The sequence below is a fragment of the Pelodiscus sinensis genome, chromosome 1 (assembly GCF_052426305.1).
Source record: "Pelodiscus sinensis isolate ZL-2025 chromosome 1, ASM5242630v1, whole genome shotgun sequence".
Classification (NCBI taxonomy): Eukaryota; Metazoa; Chordata; order Testudines; family Trionychidae; genus Pelodiscus; species Pelodiscus sinensis.
In genome coordinates this window covers 156,583,309-156,603,781 of record NC_143052.1, presented here as the reverse complement: position 1 = coordinate 156,603,781, position 20,473 = coordinate 156,583,309, and the positions used below count along the sequence as shown (strand labels likewise).

At 41.0% G+C, this 20,473-nt stretch overlaps 1 protein-coding gene across 6 annotated transcripts in view; it reads left to right on the top strand.

Moving 5' to 3' along the window:
* Positions 1-20,473, top strand: part of SENP7 (SUMO specific peptidase 7) — an 88,881-nt gene that overhangs the window by 1,080 nt on the left and 67,328 nt on the right. For 3 of the 6 annotated variants that reach the window (XR_012897467.2, XM_075907664.2, XM_075907651.2), the window contains exons 2-5: positions 2,244-2,296; positions 5,796-5,903; positions 8,611-8,708; positions 19,110-19,307. Coding sequence is in view for 5 of the 6 variants with exons in the window: in XM_075907664.2 (XP_075763779.2) it covers positions 2,255-2,296; positions 5,796-5,903; positions 8,611-8,708; positions 19,110-19,307 (446 nt within the window). In the remaining variant the exon portion in view is untranslated. Of the gene's footprint in view, positions 1-23; positions 712-2,243; positions 2,297-5,795; positions 5,904-8,610; positions 8,709-19,109; positions 19,308-20,473 lie in introns of those variants that run through there. The other 3 variants (XM_075907679.2, XM_075907687.2, XM_006130713.5) reach the window with 2 other exon arrangements.

The window sequence follows — 20,473 nt, the reverse complement described above, 5'->3', positions numbered from 1 at the left end:
AGCGAGCGGCGGGGGGGAGACACTCGGGAGGCAGCAGCGCGGGGCCCGGTGCCGGTCTCGGCGGGTGCAGCCCGGCCCCGGCCATTGGCCCCCTGCGCCCGCGCCCCGCCGGGGCTCCTGCGCTGAGGAGCCTGGCGCCAGTGCACGGGCTCTGGGGCAGAGACGCGGCCCCGGGAGGGGAGCGGGGCGTCGGCAGGGCCGTGGCGCAGGGGCCCTGTGAGACCCTCTCTGTCCCCTGCAGCCTCCACAGGCTGTTCGGGGCTGGAGGCGACCCCCCCCCCCGGGACTCGGGCTTTCCTGTGCCGCGGCGGGGTGGGGGTCTGCTGTCGGGCCAGGGAGGTAGCCCGCCTGGCCAGTGTGGACGCAGCAGCGTGCCGGCGGCAGGGGCGAGCGGTTCTGGTATAAGGTGCCTAAGCCTATCCCGGGATAACTGCGTCCCGTCCGGGTGAAGGGTGGCGCTGAGAGAGGCGAGCCAGTTGAGAAACAGATCGCGCCTCTGAGAGGCAAAAGCCAAGCCTTAGAGACTCACGGAACCACTTGGAGCCAGGGCTCCCGTCTGGTGCAAGCTTTCCTGTGGTGCTGCCCTCCAGTCGGAGTGCCTGGTACATGTGTGAATTAATCCGTGCGATGCCCCGATGAGAAGTGGAAATTGTATTATCCCCATTTGACAGCTGGGACTGGGGAACCAGTAAGGGTAGCAGGAAAAGGAAGGTAAGACATCTGACGAGGAGCCATGGTGCAGGGCAAGAACTTGGAGTGTTTGGGCAAGAGACTGGGACAAAGAGCTGGCTCAGGGGCAGCAGTAAGACTAGACCAAGTCTTGGGATTGGGACTCTGTAGGGTGGGAGAGCATGATGGGCAGAGGGGAGGGAGAGAGACAGATGAGACAGGAAAGGAGGCTGGACTGGGCTGGGCTGGGCTGTTCAAGGAAACTTTCACTGAAACTACAAACTTGAGGACTGGAAAATGAAATTGTCAGACATCCTTTCCAATTCATACAGTATTCAGTTTACATGTAGCCAGGCAGACAAACTTGTTTATCTGGTGACAAGTCAATTCTCAAGAACATAATTTTCAATATATATAAATAATTCCTTACATATTATCCATACATACATTTTGCAAGGATTATGATGACCAGAATGACACTGGCTGTCAGTAGAGACCTTATGTGACAAACCTTGACAAATGAGTAAGAAGATATTCGGTTCTTATCAGACAGTTGGCACTAGGAGGTTGCTGGTTCCCAATGATTTAATGTTAAAGGCCATTGGATGCTGCCTTAGGAAACTGGATTCTATCTCTGGCTCTGTGAAAAGGTCGTCTAAAAAGGTTGGCCCATCTACATTTTTCAGGGATGTGAAAAATCCACTATGCTGAGCATCTTAGACAAGCCGATTTAACCCTTTGTGTAGACAGCACTGGGTTGATGGAAGAATTCTTCAGGACTGAGGGCCACATCTGATAGGGAACTTGTATGGAGGGCCTGGTAGGGAAGGCTAGGGGAAGTTGTGTCTCCCCGAACAGCCAGATGTGGCCTGGCCGCTGCCCCCTCTCCAACCTTCTCTGCCCTGGCCTATAACCACCCCTTCTGGAAATTCCCACCTCTTATCCTACCTCCCTGCTCCCTTCCTCCCAGGAACCTTCGCTACCCTCTGACTGTGCCATCTAGAGCGCCTGGGTTAGCGACGCTGCAGCGGAGCTGCTTGGCCAGAATTGCTGCTGCATCGCCTGGAGCATTGTGGCTTGCAGTGCACTTACTGTGCCGTCCAGGGAGCTGGGAGAGATTAGGTTCCTGGACAGTGGAGGAGAAGTGGAGGGGGACAGGCCCAAGGACTAGCAATCTCTGCTTGATGTGCTGCTCACAAGTTTGATTGGCTCCTCCTACAAAACTATCCTGACCCTACTCCCTACTGGGAGCTCAGGATCCAGACTGAAGAGTCTGATGAGTTAGATATAGATGGTCAGCTGTAGTTTGCCCTTTCTGGACTAAAGCTTTTATTTAATGAAAACTCAGCTTCTGGGGTAGTTAATATTGTCTTGTCTCCCACCTCCCCACCCAACCCTATTGGTCAGGAAAAGCTTTGTCCTTGTTAGAGGCAAGTAAATTATTTTAAGTCCTGGGGATGCTTACCTCCAACTGTCCCAAGAGTATTGAGAAAATTAATTGGCTAATGTTTGTAAACTCTGAACAAATGAAGTACAAATTACTAAATTGATTTTGTATCCATATCCATTTACAGAAGTGACAGTTATGGAAGGAAATGGAAAAACTCCTACGTCAGGTCATCTGAATGTAAGTTTTGTATTGTTTATAAGAAAATTCTTCATCCCTGGCATTATGTTCTTGCAAAAATTCCAGAAACTGCAATCATGAATCCTGCAAGGTTCATTTTATTGGGTTGCCATCCCCAGAGAGCCAATTTAAGTCTTCATTTATGCATGTTCATGTGCATAAATATACGTTACTCGATGGAGGCATATTTGGGTAGGGAGAGGTGATGTATAGCGAAGTGGTAAATTCAAAGTGCAAGGCTAATATAGACGTTAGTATATAGACACAATAATTAAGTACAGATTAAAGTACTTTTTATTTTGTATTCAATACACTCTTTTGTAAGGCATTGAGACTACACATGGCTTCTTTTTAGGGCTGGATTCTGCAACTATTATAGAATAATAGAATACGAGAACTGGAAGAGACCTCAAGAGGCCATCCAGTCCAGTCCCTTGCCTTCAGGGCAGGACCAAGCACCATCTATATCAGGGCTACTCAACACCCGGGCTGCATTTTTTTGCAGCTGGTGGTGCAGTTTGAGTTTACGCGGGGCTCAATATGTGGCGTACGCGTAGGATCCTTTCAACATGGCCTCCACTGGGAACATGCTCCACAATGGCGAGGCGTCTCCCAGCTGGGGTGAGCACTGAAAGACACAAGCAGATGGGCTGTATGGAACAGACTGGTATAGTGTGTCGGCATTTCTAGCCCTCAGGGAGGAGGTGCCAAGAGTGCCAGGGTATTGTGGGAAATGCTTTGTATTCATGCTGGTTGGTGTAAAAGAAGCTATTTTCATATATTTGCATATATATTTGCATTTATATATTTGCACTTAAGTTGTGGCCCTCAACATGTGCTGTGAGTATCATTGTGGCCTCGGGGACTTCAAAAGTGGAGTAGCTCTGCTCTAGATCATCCCTGATAGATGTGCAACTTGCTTTTAAATATCTCCAGTGATGGAGATTCCACAACCTCCCTAGGAAATTTATTCCAGTGTTTTACCACCCTGGCAGTTAGGAAGTTTTTCTTAATGTCCAACCTAAACCTCCCTTGCTGTAATTTAAGTCCATTGCTTCTTGTCCTAAAGAAGAACATTCTTGTTATGCCAAAGAACAGATCTATATTCAGAGTAATGGTCCACAAAAATACACCAGAAATTGTCTGTTAACCTTTATTACTCCTTAATTTTTCTGTATTACCCCCACTAGCACAAGTCAACTACTGACAGCAACACTGGATACACTGCTGGAGACAAAGAACCCATAGCACTCAGCTTTTTAACTACTTTGTCTAACCCTGTGTAGAGCTGGGCTAGGTAGTACAGTGATTAAAAATATAGCTCCTGCCACCACTTGATTACACTAATGTTTCCACCATTGCTGCCATAAGTGGCAAATTTTAGGCTAATGGAGACAAATCTAAAATGAGTATTTTACCATGCATATCAAGGTCCAAAAAGCTTATTTCAGTAGGAAGCTGATATGGGACTTTGAATTTCATTTTTGTTAAATAATGGATGATTTTAAACTTTGCTCATTTTCCTTTTTCATGTTCATCTTAGAAGCTTAATTGTGAATGTTTGGAGCTCATGCATTTTTTTTTAATGTGTGAGAGGATGTTTTCATTCTGTTAAAGCTGAGAATGTTAATACATGCCAGCATGTATTATCTGAGTACTTTTTGATATGTAGATGTTGATTGTCAACTCGGAAATATTGTTTTGGGATTTAATTGTTCTTGAGGGGGTTTTTAAACCTTTCTTTTTAGAGAATGTAGGTTGATTTCTTAGAAGATTGTAGTTTTCTTTCTGTTAATCCTAGCATGCCAGCTTAATGGAAAGATGAAATTGGATGTCAGTGAATCAGAAAGGACCTAAGGAAATTATAAGTGGAGAGTGCATCTGTTTTTATCCTAAAGCAGGGGTCTCCAAACTTTTCAGCCCGAGGGCCGCATTAACTATCAAACAGCAGTTCGGGGGCCGCTTTCACGACAGGGAATTTCAGTTGCCTATTGCGCCCTCTGTCGCAGCGCGGCCGGTACTCTGACCATGCACTCCCTCCAGTGCTGAAGGGGAGAGAAAGGGGGGCCCGGGCCCACCCTCACTCACGGGCCCCAGCCCAGGGCCCTAAGGACACGGAACCAGCTGGCTCCGGTCCGGCTGACCGGGCTCCTGCCGTCACTCGTCAGCCCGCCAACTCTAACGAGTTCTGCCCTGGGCTGCTTCCTTTCCCTCCTCGTGTGACCCTCTACCTCCCCCCACCGTGGGGCGGTCACCTTTGATTCGTCCGTCAGGCTGACGGTCGTATATCCAGACGCCCACCCCTCCCGCCGGGGCTGGTCCTGCCGTCTGGGTGGCCGTCGGGTCTGGACTCCTGAGAAGGGGGGGGCTTTTCCCCCTGCTCTCCCCTTCCTCTGCACGCTGTCCTCCCCTCCTGCTTGCCACCGCTCACTCCTTCCCCCCCCCCCCCCGGGCGGAAGGGGTCACCTTTTTAAAGTTCCTGCCGGGGTTCACGTTCCCCCGCATGTCGCCGGGCGGGCGTTACCACCACCGCCCATCCTGCCCCCTGATTGGCCGGCTGCCCTGTCAGTCTGGGCGGGGGAACGCCGCCCGTGCTAACCCCCGCCCCCTGCGCCGTTTGCCGCCGCGCGGCTGCTTGTCAGCGGAGCGGCCCGCTTCTCCTGCCCTGGCGCGGCGTGAGTACACGCCGCACACCCCTGACAGGGCCCCCCCCCGCGGCAAGAAGGGCCCGTTCGGCGGCGCCCCAGGGACGGGCGGGGGTCGCCTCGTCACACCGGCATGCGGAAGGCGGGGCCAGACAAAAAGGTCTCCACGGGCCGGATGAGAGGGCCTCGCGGGCCGTAGTTTGGAGACCCCTGTCCTAAAGGCACATTCATGGAGTAGTTAATAAACTTAATTCAGGAGTTCCTTTATTCCTATGCTCCGCATTCTCTAGTCTATTGAGATTTAAAACCAAGTTTCCAGTGCCCAATGTGATTAGAAGGATAAACCAGGAATAGAGGACCATAAAGAGTACTATGTTCGAATTCAAGTTAGTCAGTATTTCTCACCATGTTCTTAATTTGGCTTGAAGGGTGTGAATGCATGAATTCACAGCACCAGTAGAGAGTTGAATCATTTGATTTTAATACAGGTTGAACTTCTCTAATCCAGAACATTCTCATCCAGAAACATCTGTCGTCCAGAATGATTTTTAGTTAGCCAGATGTTGACTTTTTATGGGTGTGGCCAAGTTTTCTGTGGGTCCCATAAAGTTTGTTTATAGCCACCAGTCCTAGCTCTCAGTGTTCTGTGCTGTTACTTAACTCTAATTTACCCCCAAATGTCCTCTAACAGTACAGTTAGCAGTGAATGTGTTAGTAATGTTGCTTACAATATTGACCTACTGTGGACCAGATAATTCTCTTATTTGGAACTGGTCCAGTCCCAAGGGTTCCAGACTAGACAGGTTTGACCTGTATACATAATGAATATGAAAGTAACATGCTCTATTTCCCAGTTTCGCATACCAAAGAAGAAACCTAACTCGAAGTCAGAGGATGTCCATCTTCAGTCCCCTTTGTCAAGGCTGACAGACTCCCACCAATGGGATTGCCCTTTACAAGAGGTAAATAGAAGCTTCTTACAGTCTGTTCTATTTGAAACTTTTTAAAATGAGATGTATTAGGAACACATTATATATTACTTGTTTGTTCTGAAATTGAGTATTATCTTTCATATAGAGAAAAAAAGTCTCAATTGCAGGAATGTGGGTGGGGCTGTTACTGACTTAACAGAGGCTCAGGTCTATGCACATACATATGGTTGATTACAGTATCAGAGCCTGATTGTAGTATTGGCAGGCCAGCTGTTTGAAAACCATGAGCTTAGTCTCCAAAAACAAAAAACCACCCAAATCCAAAATACTTCTCATGAGGTTATATTTAAAATAATGATTTAAAACTACTTTTGCGATTAATTTTGTGTTCTGATTTGAGTTTTCAGGTTATATTATGTCACGTGGTCAAGCTTTTCTCTGGAATCATTTGTGGTAGAAACTTTAAAAAAAAATTAAAACTGTGATCCTGGAGTCTGAGAGATGGGACTTAAAGAAAATCTGTCTTAATCTTCTCATTCATTTATAGAAACAAATAATTACCAAGTAATTTACTTTCAGAAGCCATTAAATGAGATATAAAGATACTCTATTATGTGGGGATTACAGTGCTATTAAGTAGAATTTAAACTCAGCACTGAAACTTTTATTTCTGATAATGCCCACAGCATGCTAGCCACTGTGCAAATAGAAACAATGGTACAGGCCCTGCCCCAAATAGCTTAGTTGTGGAGCTTTCAGATGAACATAAAGGACCTTTGAGTACAAGTCCCTTTGAAAGTCTTGGCTCCTAGATCTGTAGGTGCTTTTAAAACTGTCCTTGATATGCTTTTACCATAACACATATAGGGGAAGGCACAGGGGAACATGCTGTTTAGGTGGTCATGTGTTGATTGTCTATTTCCTAACAAAGTGGTGTGGGTTTTTTGATTGGTAAAACATACTGATTGTCTTCAAGTGACTCACAATCTTGTAGAACCAGTGGCTTACTTTGCTGACATGAAGCTTATAAAAAAGTATATTCAGGAGAGAGATGTCTATCAAGTGGCTGGTGACCTGTGGACCAGATTCATAAGGATATTTCTTAGCCCAGTTACTGAATATGTAAAGCAGGGAATACTAAAACTAGCCACCGCTTTATTGCTAACATACTTATCTAGGTAGTTAAAAATAAAACTCTGAGAGCCTCTCCTCCCTTTTTGGTCTGTGTTCCTGCAGGTAACTAGTATCAGAGTGCTTGGAAGCAACAGAATTCTCACTAGTTAACTGCCTTGTCATTCTTTGGTATACTCTAGAGCCTTGCAGGGATACAAAAATTTGTATCTGAAAAACTGAGCCATGGATATCTTCATCCGCATCTGTGATTGCAGATACCTGCACATATAAAGCTAATATCAGCACATTTGCAGAGTTTTTAATACAAAATTTGTATCTGCATCCACAAAACTGAGTTGTGAATATCTGTACTCATATCTGTGGATATAAAGGTCATATGCATAGACTTGTCAGTGTCCTTGGCTCCTGGCTCTCTATACTTGCCATGTAACTTTGCATGCTACCAAGTCTGAAGTTGCACTTACAGACTTCTCAAGGGCTGTTCTTATTTTTAAACATCACTGATCTGTTAGTTTCTTGTTCTTGTGTGTATTTACAGTTTCTGTATCTCTGTTATCTTTGGCTTTGCTGCAAGCACAGTTTCTGCATTCAGTTGCTCCTAGGTTTTAACATCTTTGCTACCCTGTGCATACCAGTGTTCTGTACTTTCAGAAGAGATTCAGAATTGCCCAAAAGTTAGGAATAAGGCATATGAGTCTCACCAACTACTTCCTCCTTTCAAGGCTTCACTTCTCAATGAACTCTCACAGTTATTCTGGAAAGTAGTTGTAGCAGGACTTGTTGTCTCATTGCAATTCAGGTGTAGGATTATCTCCTCCTGGTTGTTCATCTTGGTCCACCTTTAAGAAACACTTCGGCTTCTATTATGGACAGCTTTTAGCTTTCTGCAGCTTCCCCATGCTCTTTTCAGCCTATACATCTGAGAGCTTCATTCTGGGCCTCGCAGTCACCTCAGTTTATGTTCCTTTTAATAATAATGCTGTTTAATCTTAAGGAAGTGTAACGCACAAGATTACTTCAAAATGTTTTACAAAGATGGGTAAATACAACCCCATTCTACAGATAGAAACAAAGACATGTTTGTAAAAAGGCTTGTAAAAAGGCTCCATACAATGTGTAGCAAAGAGCAGCAGGAGATGGATTAAAAAGCCACTTGCAGCTCCAGGCCCCATAGTCTGTGTCTATGACTTAGCTCAAATTAAGTAATTTGTTAAGGGAATTAATGTAGGCAGGTGCCTTACTGTTTCATGATTAATATTGAACAAACCCACTACACAAGCACATGGTTTGAGCATTCTTGTCTTAAAACAGATTGTGAATTTTTACTTATCTTGGACAAAGTCAAATTTCTTAGATATAGGGCAGGTTTTCTTCAAGACAAGATTGTGGCATGGATAGAGGTGATGAAAATCATACTGATTTCAATATTTTATCTTTGAGCCAAATGTTTAGCTTTCTTTGCTGCTCATCACCTGTTTTACATGAGCAGTTGTTTTATGTTCTGTCCTTCTCACTCCTCCGCCTATCCTTACTTCTTCCTGATAGATTAATAATAAATTATGTCTAAAAACTTCTTCATTATTACACTTTTTTTTAATTCCAGTGGAAATTAAGGACACGGAATCAAGAGTCTTCTCTAAAATGGAAAAGACAAAGGGACTTCGATAGACCCCGCTTCATTGGTGAAGGATCAACAATTGGGTAAGATGTCTCGCATCAAAACTAGCTCATTTTACATTATAGTGTTTTACATATTCTGGGTGTTTTAAACCTTTCTTGAGAACAGGTATCTTTAACTGCCACACAATTTATTAGGGTCATACAAATGCTACTTTCATAGCAGTATAGAAAGCCCAAATTGAGATTAATGGCTAGAGATATATTTATTTAGTAATCATATGCTAGTATAAATTTACAAATTGATTGCAAGCTTTATTTTGTTGTAAGATTTCTCATAAGGTTGGATGGCAGCATCAAACTAAGAATACAAATCTAACAGGTACAGTGGGTCCCCGAGTTGCGAATGGTCGACTTACGACTGTTCACAGTTATGATCAAAACTGTCGTAAATGGCAGACGCTGAGTTACGAACGCGATCCGCGCTTACGAACAGCGTGGTCACGTGTAACTCAATGGGGTCCACGAACAAACCGAGTTACGACCAATTGCTTGGTCCATAACCAGTTTGTAAGTTGGAGAGAAGCTGTAGTTAAGTCAGGAATTTGGATGTTCTGTGTTATATAAGAGGTTCGATGAGCGGATCACAGAGGTTTTTTCAAGTTTTTGTAATCTATGCCAGTTAAAATCTTTAAGATTCTTAGATAAAGACGGTTACTCTTGAGGCACAGATTATTTTTCCAGCAGCTGCTGCTCTTGTGGGGGTTTTTCCAAATCCATCTTCAGATCACTTTTGAATACGCACATCACTATGAGATCTCGGACAGATAATAAATAAGTTGGCTTTGTCAGCTGTCAGAGGAAAACAAAGCCAACCAACATGATTAGCAGTAAGAACTGCAAAATTAGAAACAAGCAGGATCTCTAACTGAGGTGGTTTGAAGTGGTGAATCATTTTTATTAATGACCTTTTTTTGGCACAGGCTTATTGTGATTTGCACTTGATGTTAATTGTGAATTACATAGAAGATGTACTCCACAGCAGTCAGATGGTTATATATGTTAAAGAACATATTTGGGAAGTCAACATGCAGAAGGAAAGGAATTAGTATTTGACTAAACAAAATGTTAGAGTTCTTAGAGTCAATCTTAGTGACAGAAGTTAAGTATTTTGATTTAATGGTAGGATTGCATCTACATAATTTAAACAATTAGATTATTCCAGATGTTTCTAGTTTGTGAATTACAGAATCAGGATAATTCTGTCTTAGGGCTAGTATTTTAAATAAATGCATTTATAGAGTGGTTTATTGAAACAAAAAGAATCTAGAAGTGCACATTTTTGAAGAAGCAGCTCAGTTTAAGGAGCTACTTAATATACCCTAATACATTTGTTAGTCTTTAAAGTGCACCCAGACTCTGTTTAACAGATCTGTTTAACAGAAATTCTAATTTTCCTGCTTCTTCAAAGGCACAACTGTCTGCTCTGGCTTTCTAACATTAGCTGCAAACAATGAAGCTTTTCTGTTCCACTCTATCCAACTTAAAAATTGGAGTTATTGGAACCCTTGTGTTGTGACATCGTATTCTAGTGGGGGCTGCTTGTTTCTCTCTGTGACGCCAAATAGCATTCTTGGGGTGCTGAAGTAGACCTTCAACTGCCATTTATAACTTTAGGACACTTAAAACAGATACTTTTGGAATCTATTACACAAATTACTTTCACTTGATATTTGAGAGAGGTGCATAGTCATAGGGTTAAATAACTCATTGGAGACACACTAGTAAAAAACAATGGGTAATATAGTTAGGCAGCAATTTTTCAGATGTTAATTTGTTTTTTTCCAGAATCTTTTTTTAAAGAAGGGTTTGTACAGATAAATGAGATGTTGAGAACAAAATTAATCGAGGGATATGATGATAAATAATTCTTTAATTGCATATTTACCAGGGTTAAGAGGCTGGGTAATAAATGAGAGGAATTACTGCTTATTTGAGTATTACCTTGATTTAGTTGGTATTATTGAAACCTGTTGGAAAGATAATATAATTGAAATAATAAATGGCATTTAGGAAGAATGAAGTGGGCAAAAATGCAGGCGAAATAGTACTCCATGGTATAAAAAAAAAAGTCATGATCTGTTTTCATGTCACTGACAGCTTGAACGTAAATCAACTTGAACATTTATGGGTCAACATCTTAATGGAAATAAACAATGGCCCATGTTATGGTTTATCTGCTATAGGCCACAAAATAGAGAACAGGACCATCTCCTTAAACACCTGTAATTAATGTACAAGAGATACAATAACGTTTGAGAAATCTGAATTTATTTCACTCCAACCCCCTTCTGACAATCAAAATTGCTACACAACTCTGGGAAGGGAGATTGAAGCCCAATCACACCACTTCAGACACTGGGCCCAAAACCCTGCTTATCCTGCCAAAGCTTTAGGGCTTCATCCCTGGGCTATGTGCCTCAGTCTTTGGATCAGCCAGCCATAGGCCCCAGCAAGTCTAGTGCCAGCCCTGGAGACCCCATTAAAATTGGATCTTTGCCCACTTTGGGGTCCTAACCCACAGTTTCAGAACTGCTGAAAAAAATATCACGGTGGACTTGAGTCTGAGTGACACATCAGACCTTCAGCATGCTGGCAATACTAAAACATAATTGATGTTTTAAAAAAATGATAGAGGACCATTTCCTAAGTTCATAAGTTGCTCCAACCCAGGGAAAATGGGTATTATATTTCATCTTGATAGACAGACATTGATCACAGAACTGTAAATTGTTGGTTGCTTAGTGATGCAAGTGATTTATGACTTAATTACACTGATGTACAAACAGAATAAAGTCTGGTGTTCTTTAAAGGGCTAGTTTCACAAACCTAATAATAATTATGGGCCAAATCAGCTGGAGAAAGTAAATAAAGTCATAAATGTCAATTGGGAACTGTATAAGAGTATTTTACCAGCTGTCCAAAATGCCATAACTGAGTGAAAAGGGTATAAACAAAACCACAACCATCCCCCCAGCTTACAGGAGAAGTTTGGTGGGACGTGTTCCAATTCTGTTTAAAAGGGGATAAAGAGCTTCTCTGGGCTTAGTCAGCCCCCAACCTGCTGCACATGGAGACTAGTGGCTCCTTAAAAGGAAGGATCCAGCCCCAGTCGAGTGTGGCACTCAAGAAGAAGTGGAGCTAAAGAATAGCTTTCCCTAGCCCCATAGAGTAAGAACTGCTTACCCAGAAAGCTGTTGATAATCCTCTGCTGCTTGGATACTCTGGAGAGGTAAAGACTTAATCTTGCTTTTCTTTTCATTTGAGCCTGGGAAGCTAAGCCTGGGCTCCTCAGATACTCAAAGGAGTTGGGAACCTGGCTGCCTTCATATAGACTATTTGCCTTTTTCCCTGCAAGGAACAGTAGGGTAATCCCAGACTGTTGTGTAGGTTGCAAGATTATTTTGTTTGGCTTTCCTTTTGTTTTGGACTGTGGTTGTGCCCAGAAGGTGGGGAGCTATCTCACTAACTCTTACAGCTGACAGAATGCATCTGTCACTCCAGACTGGTGCTACAATAATATCTATAGCCAGAGAAGGATGTCTGGGATGAGAGAGGTGCCCTTCCTCTCTTCACAGGTGAGCCCTTGAGGTACAATCCATAACAGAAAATCAAAGCCGTTTTTATATAAAACAAATGGAAGAAAGGGAAAGTTTATAGAAGTGAATATTAATTGGAAGCTAGCCATGTAGAAATTTGCTAAGGGAGGCAACAAGACACAGGAAGAAAGCTCTGTCTAGCAGAGTGGAAAACAGAAAGCAGTTTAAAAGTATGTTATGTGCAGAAAACCATGGTATAGTCAATTGTTAAATGGAAATGACAGAATTGTAATAATGTGGAAAAGGCAGAAGTGTGCAATAAATATTTCTGTATTGGATTTGGGGGGGACAGAAAACGGTGTCCTGTCTTATGCTTTCTGTTCTAGTGATAACTCAGAAGGATGTTAAATAGTAGCTATTTATGTAAGACATTTTAAAATCATCTGATCCAAATATCTTGCACCCAAAGTTTTTAAAAGCTGACTAAGGAGCTTTTGGGGCTGTTAATGTTGGTTTTTTTTTTTCAATAAGCCTTAGAACAGTGAGAGAATTCCAGTAGCCTGGAAGAAAGCTACTATTGTACCAGTGTTTAAAAAGAGTAAGCGGGTTGACTTGGGTAATTATAGGCTTATCAGCCTGCCATCAATCCAAGACAAAATAATGGAAAGTTGATATGGGACTCCATTAATAAAGAATTCAAGATGGTAATATAATTAACACCAATTACCATGGGCTTATGGGACATATATCCTGTCTATTTTCGGGAAGCATGGTTTAGCTGTGCTGAGTACAAACTCAGCTGAAACCAGTGGGTATGTATGTGGCATGGCGCAGCCATGTCGCTGCTGCCTGTGGTGCATTTATACTTGTGCTAGTTCTCTGATGCTCCTAGCTCATAGTGTAGATATAGCCAGAGAGTGACAATCTTGGAATTATATCGTATAAATCCGTGGCTCTCAACTTTTCCAGATTACTGTACCCTTTCCAGAAGTCTTATTTGTCTTGTATACCCCGTGTTTCACCTCATTTAAAAACTATTTGATTACAAAATCAGATACAGAAGAGTCACAGCACACTCTTACTGAAAAATGGCTGACATTATTTAGGCCATATAATTATAAAATCTACTGGAATGTAAATATTGTACTTTCATTTAATTGTATGGTTTGTAGAGGGGTATAAACAAGTCATGAAATTTTAGTTTTTACTGACTTTATTAGTGATTTTTATGTAGCCTTTTGCATAACTAGACAAATACCTTGATGAATTGATGTACACCCAGGAAAACCTCTAGGTAGCCCCAGGGCTACATGTACCCCTAGTTGAGAATCACTGATGTAGGTGAAAAAACTAATTCTGCCCTTTCCTAGAATATCCATTACACTCATTAGAGCAGGTTTACTGGAAACAAATATTCCTGTAGAATACTAACTTTCTTTCAATGGATCTGATCAGCGTTATAACTTTATTGCAGAATCAAATGGAGGGGCACATGAACTCTGAAAGAGATGGTACATTTTTAATCAGCAGTCTGAGAGCTAGTAGTAGAGACTAAAAATACAAAATGCAGTGTTGTGCATCTTTCTGATATGAACATTTCCCTTTCCCTCCCTCCCTCCCAACTGTGAATGTCTGACTTTTATTAGACAAATGAAAAATCTTAAAACACGGCTTTTGAGGGGAGGTAATTTGTTGTTTTATTTTAGGGATGTATAATCTTCAACTGAAACTTGAGAATTTGATTTTAATTTATTCAACATAAGATTTTGCTGTTGAATTGTTGAGACATATATTTGGTTTTGAGTATTGTTATTAGTATTGTTGCATTCACATTATTCAGAAAGGACTGTGGTTTAGAGGTGTGAGCAACAGGATGGAACAAAGATGCCTAGCTTTTCTTCCCAGTAAAGGTGTGTGATCTTCAGTAATTCACTTAACCTCCCTGTACCTCAATTTATTCATTTATAAAATGGGGTAATAACTACTTAATAAGAGTGCTGTGGTTTAGTATTTAGAATGCACTACAACTACTAAGAAATCTTCACAATACCCCAGTGAAGCAAGTACATTGTTTTCCCATTTTACTTAGGGGTAGAATAAGACTTAGTGTGGTGAAAAAACTTGCCAAAGGCCACAGAGAGAGTTTTGATTTCTAAACCTATTTTCAAATCACTTACCACTCTTTATTTATTAATGGCCATAAACCACTTAAAGTTCCTATGATGAAATAGCAGCTTATTGTTACTACCTATGCTGTAAAATACACTATACTATTTATATATCTGATCAATGAACTTTAATTTTGTGTGTGTGTGTGTGTGTGTGTGTGTGTGTGTGTATACACACACACACGAGGTTTTTAATGTTTTTAATGGAAGAGATACAGCTCTTTCAGTGGCAGCTATTGGAACCTGGGACTATGCCTTATTGGCATCTAATTACCAGCACTTGCTGTAGAGTACATAGGAAAGGAACATTTATTGTTTAAGCTTTTGATTCTTGTCTGCGTAGTTTTTCCTTTTGGAGAAAATTTTGTCAAAACACCTGGATTTCTTGAAAAAGGTGTCAATGTTTTTTGTTAGCCTGATATTGTGAGCATTCACTGACATATTAGTCAGGGTTGGGTGAAATAGTAACACTGCTATCGTAAAGATGTAACCCTTACTATCTGTTGCTAACAAGCTTATTTTGGAAATGGTTCCTTGCACCTGCTCTGCAAGATATGAGTGGATACTTGTTTTCTGATAAAGTTTAAGAATGCAGTCTTGGTTATCTGTAACCTCAACTGATGTTATAGGGCATCTATCTTGGAGCGGGGGGAGGAAATACATAGGTTCTTTTTATATCAGCAGTGCTCACATTTTACATGGCCAGTGGGTTTCCCATTAATTATGAAAAGTACATTAAGTCTCAGTCCTTTCATCTTAAGGATGCAAGGGGCTGTCTGACCTTGCATCATGTTGAAGAGCACAGGAGATAAGAAAACTGGCTGGTGACTCTTTTCTCTGAAGTGCTGCTGTAATTGATAGCTATTCTGTTCTCTAATATGGCATTGCAGGGGCATGGAAATCCTGGACTTTGCATCCTGTGTATCTTGTACAGAAGTTTGGTTTACTGCCAGGAGGGTGGACTTGAAGGAGCTAGTGGTAGAGCTATACTTTCTGGTAAAACTTTGGGCTGATTCTGATGATGTTTACACCAATGTAAATGAGAACATACTCAGTTCAATGATTTTGACAATAATGTATATAAATAGTATAAGTGAGAGGAGAATTGGCTCCTGAGGCAGGAACTGTAGAGATACCAGTGGGTGTAGTTTTTGGGGAAGCAACTTTGACTAATGATTTAAGTAGTAAAATCGGGATCAGGAGTCTTGCTCGTGGTCATACAAAAGAGCTAACAGTCACTTCTCTTTTGAGTCCCATCCTCTATAAAGTAGAAATAATCCTACTCTGTATTTGTAAAGAATTTTGAGATTCTTGGGCAAATGGTGATATATTATTCTTATGTCATTTGTTGGTTTACGCTGTGGAACTAGTCATCACCTTTGGTTTATTCTGGGTTATTTTCTTTTGTAAATGGGGACGTCTGTTTTTTGGGATGGTAGCAAGATGCTAAGGAGCTTTGGGGTTGTAACAAAAAATGTTTGGACTTGGCTTTCCTTTCCTAAGAAGTCTACAGACTTACTCTCTCACAGCTTCCTTATTGTCTGTCTCATGGACTTACCTTTGACGTAGCTGTCATTCTGCCTTCCGACAAGTCAGCAATCTGGTTTTAATTGTTTTCTCAGAGACTTGCATATTGGAGCAGTGTTTTTAAGCTTGTATAACTTATTGGGTAACTAAAGATTTTTGCTCCAAAGCCCACAGTTAATAAGGGGAGCCTGACAAAAAGGGTACTGCACCTGCCTATAATTGTGTGCTCAGTCTTTGGCTTCATTTGTCAAGGAGCACTCAGTCCCACTGTTTTCATGGAAACTGGAGCTATTGAATCGGCAGTATTCCAGATGTGAGCATACCATAGATTTATATAGAGGCAATATGGTATTTTCTCTTATCCCTTTTCTAATGGCACCTAACATTGTTAGCTTTTTCACTGCTGCTGCACATTGAGTGGAACTGTCCACAATGACTCCAAGATCTTTCTTGAGAGATAACAGGTAATTTAGACTCCATCATTTTGTATGTATTGTTTGGATTATGTTTTCCAACATGCATTATGTTGCATTTATCAGCATTGAATTTCATCTGCCATTTTGTTGCTCAGTTGCACTGTTTTGTGAAATCTCATTTGTAACTCTTTGCAGTCTGCTTTGAATTTAATTATCTTGAGTCATTTTGCCATCTGCAAATTTTGCCACTTCATTGTTTACCCCTTTTTCCAGATCATTTATGAATATGTTGAACAGTAATGATCCAAATACAGACCCTAAGAGGACACCACTATTTACTTCTCTCTCTTGTGGAAGCTGTCCATTTTTATTCCTACTTTTTCCTGTTCTTTGTTTCCTATCATTTAAACAGTTACTGATCCATGAAATTTCCCTGTTATCTCATGATGTTAGGGATGTTGTCGTAGACTCTCTGAGTTACAGTGTCACTAGATCACCCTTGTCCATTTGTTTCTTGGCTTTCCTCAAAGAGTCTAGACAGCCGTGGCCAACTCGTGGCTTGCACGCTGCATGTGGCTCTTGCCCCCCAAAAGTGAGGCTCGCAAAGCCACTCCTGCGTGTCCCGCCCCCTGCTGGCTCTCCCCTATCCCCTGGCTTCCCTGTGCTTACCAGTTTGGAGCTGCGGGGTTTTAAAAATGGTGCCCAAGATGGAGGCCATCTTAAAGGGACAGCCTCCTTTCAAAATAAAATATATATATATATATATATATATATATATTTAACTTTTTTTGGTTTTGCTCAACAGTTCTCTTCTGGGGAGAAGGGGATTGTTGTTGTTTTTTAAAGCTTGACAATTCTGGTGCAACTCTTCGCATTTTTTCCACTGCTGTTTTGGCTGTCTTTGTTAAATGGGTTGGCCACCCCTGGTCTAGTAGATTGGTGAGGCATGATTTCCCTTTACAAAAGCCATCTTGACACTTTTCCCCAACATATCATGTTCATCTATGTGTCTGGATGATCCCTTTCTTTAGTCTCCACCAGTTTGCCTAGTACTGAATTTAGTCTCACTGGCCTGTAATTGTCATGATTTCTTCTGGAGCCTTTTTTTTTTAAAAAAAAACCTTGGTGTGGCATTAGGTGTTGGCTAATCATCTGTCAGTAGTTGATTAAATAATAGGTTACATACCTCAGTTGTTATCTCTGTAAATTCATATTTCAGTTGCTTCAGAACTCTGAGATGAAAACCATCTGTTCCTGGAGACTTATTGTTAAATGTATTTGTTTGTTCCAAAACCACCTCTAATGACACCTCAATCTGGGACAGTTCCTCAGATTTGTCACCTAAAAAGAATGGCTCAGGTTTGGGAATCTCTCTGCAGTGAAGGCTTATCCAAAGAATGAATGTAATTTCTCTGTGATACCTTGAGTGCTTCTTTAGCATTCAGTGCTAAAATCCAGTGCCCCCGCCCCTCCCCCGGTGGTTTTGGGGTCTTTCTGCTTCTGAATGCATTTTTCAAAAAAAAAAAAATGTCTGTTACTTTTTGAGTCTTTATAGCTTGTTGCTTTTCAGATTCTTTTTTGGGCTGTCTAATTATATCTTTTACGCTTGACTTTTGCCAAAGTTTATGTAGCTTGCTGTTTTCCTCAATAGCATTTAATCTCCGGTTTTTAAAGGATGCTTTTGGTCTCGGACAGCTTCTTTTAATTTGTATAGCCATGGTGGCACTTTTTAGTCCTCTTACTACAGTATGTATTTTGATTTGGGACATACATTTAATTTTGAGCTTCTATTAGGGTATTTTTCCATGTAGCTTGTAGGCATTTCACTTTTGGGTCTGTACCTTTTTAAATTTCTGTTCAGCTAGCTTCCACACTTTTGTATAGTTCCCCTTGTTTAAATTAAATGCTACTGAGGTGGGCTGCTGTGGTGTTTCTCTCCATCCCCTCTCCCCCCAACAAGATACTTAAATTCAATTATGTTATGGTTGCTCTTATAAAATGGTCAGCTATATTCATCCATATTCAGATCTTGTGCTCCACTTAGGACAAAATCAAGAATTGCCTCTTCTCTTGTGGTTTCCAGCACTAGCTACTCCAAGAAAGTAATTTATGATGTCAAGAAACTGTCATGTAGCCCAACTCATGTAAGCAACTTTTACTGTAACTTGAGCTGTCCTTGTAATTTATAATTACATGTAATTTTTCAAACATAGGTGACATGTTTTTAATATTGGGACATAAAAATCAAGATGAAAATCTGACAAAACATTTGGTTATTATAATAGCATAATTTTCTAGCAATTTCTCAATTTGAATTTGTGCACGAGTCACTAAATGCTTTATTGTCCTTAAAGTGTTGCCATACCATGACCCCCTGCTTTCATTCTTTGGTATTGCCTATCTTGATGCTCATAGCTTACAGATTCAGTGCAGTTTGAGGGTCTGGTAGCACCAGTTCTGTGAAGGGGCAATACAGCATGTGTAGTGATTTTGCTGCACTGAAAATTTACCCCTTTCCATCCATATATAATACTAGTCACTAATGCCGGAATGAAAAATCCTGAAAAGGATGCATTGATCAAAGAGAACCAGTCTTGACTCTCCATCGATACAAAGAGAAGCTTTGCAAGTTATCAGCTGAGCAGATATACCTCTAGCCAAGATGAAAAGTTCTATTTCAGGGACTGCCAAGTCCTTAAAGAAACTTCGTTGAGTTCATGTACCTTCTCTAGACTTCAGCGTTATATTTATTATGTCTTATCATCTGAATGGCAGGCAACCCAAAGTTATGTTGACGAATATCCTGAGGACAGAAATAGGAAGAAAATATACACAGAGCCTGCTTAAAACTGATGCTAATTTATCTGCTGTTGACAAGTTGCAAACAGATCGACCAACCTCATCATCCGTTGCCAGCCTAGAGATATTGCAAATATTAAGTCCTCCTCTCCAAAGCCTTTTTATATCCAAAAGGTATGTTGTTCAATTCTAATTAAGTCTTAACATCCTGGACCTTAGCTTCATGTGACTAAAACTAATAATAATTTATTTTTAATTGTTTTTTGTGGAAGTATTTCTTGTTACATTATAGGTGTTACTTGTTGTCTTGATCACAAGCCTTTTTCTTGTGACTGTCACTTTGGATCATATTGCTTGAGTGCCTGTACCAACCGCTGTCTTGGATTTCTAATGAGCTGGTGTTTAACTGGTCCTGAATGGACAAGCATGATTAATTCTGGTCCAGCTTATTGGGCTCTCTTAGATGGATGTTTTTCATCACCCCTGTGAAATACATTGACGTCTAACTGTCCCTCTAGAAAAAGAAATCTACTGTTCTTTATTGGATTTTTGACACTCTTCCAAGTTATACTCATCGCAGATTACTCATGGGCTAACTTGGGCAACTTGATAACTGCTCTGCAAACAGAAAGGCTCCCTTGAAAGAACTTTGTACCTCTCAGCATAACAAAGGAGAAAGAAAGACATCAGACACCATATGCTATGCTGGAAAGTGACTAATATGATTCAATTCAATAAGACAGAGGGAGATGCTTTCAAGGCTTATGTAGAATACAGCATCATTTATACCTAATTCAGAAAAGGTTGTGGCTGTACATCATCTGAAAGAAATGGGAACTGTGGCGTGTGCTCATCAGAGTTTGAGGGAAGAAGCCATTAGCCATGCAAGACAACAAATTGACTGATTGCACATGTTAAGTACCTGGATAGTCTTGTACATTTGAACCATTGGTAAAATGTATGTTGTCATCTCTTGATGTTTTTGATTGACTTAATTTTGGTGCTCATCTCTCCTGACACATGTTCTTCTCAGTCTTACAATCACCTGATCTGTGACAGAGTAATGCCTGGGAGTTGTGATGAAGGATCAGAATTAATTACATAGTTCATTACATGCTTAAACGTATAGTCATGGCTAGAGGTGTAAGTGAACGACACTGATTGACAATAAGATTTGTTTTATTGCAGACATCCTAATTCTAGGAGAATTTTTAAGATCATTCTGTAATTCTATTGGTACTGAAATTTTGCATGGAAGTTATTCTGGGATAAATTTCATGTGAATAGAAAATGTTAAATCCTCTGAGATGGCAAAGACAGGCTACATGAAACAATATGCT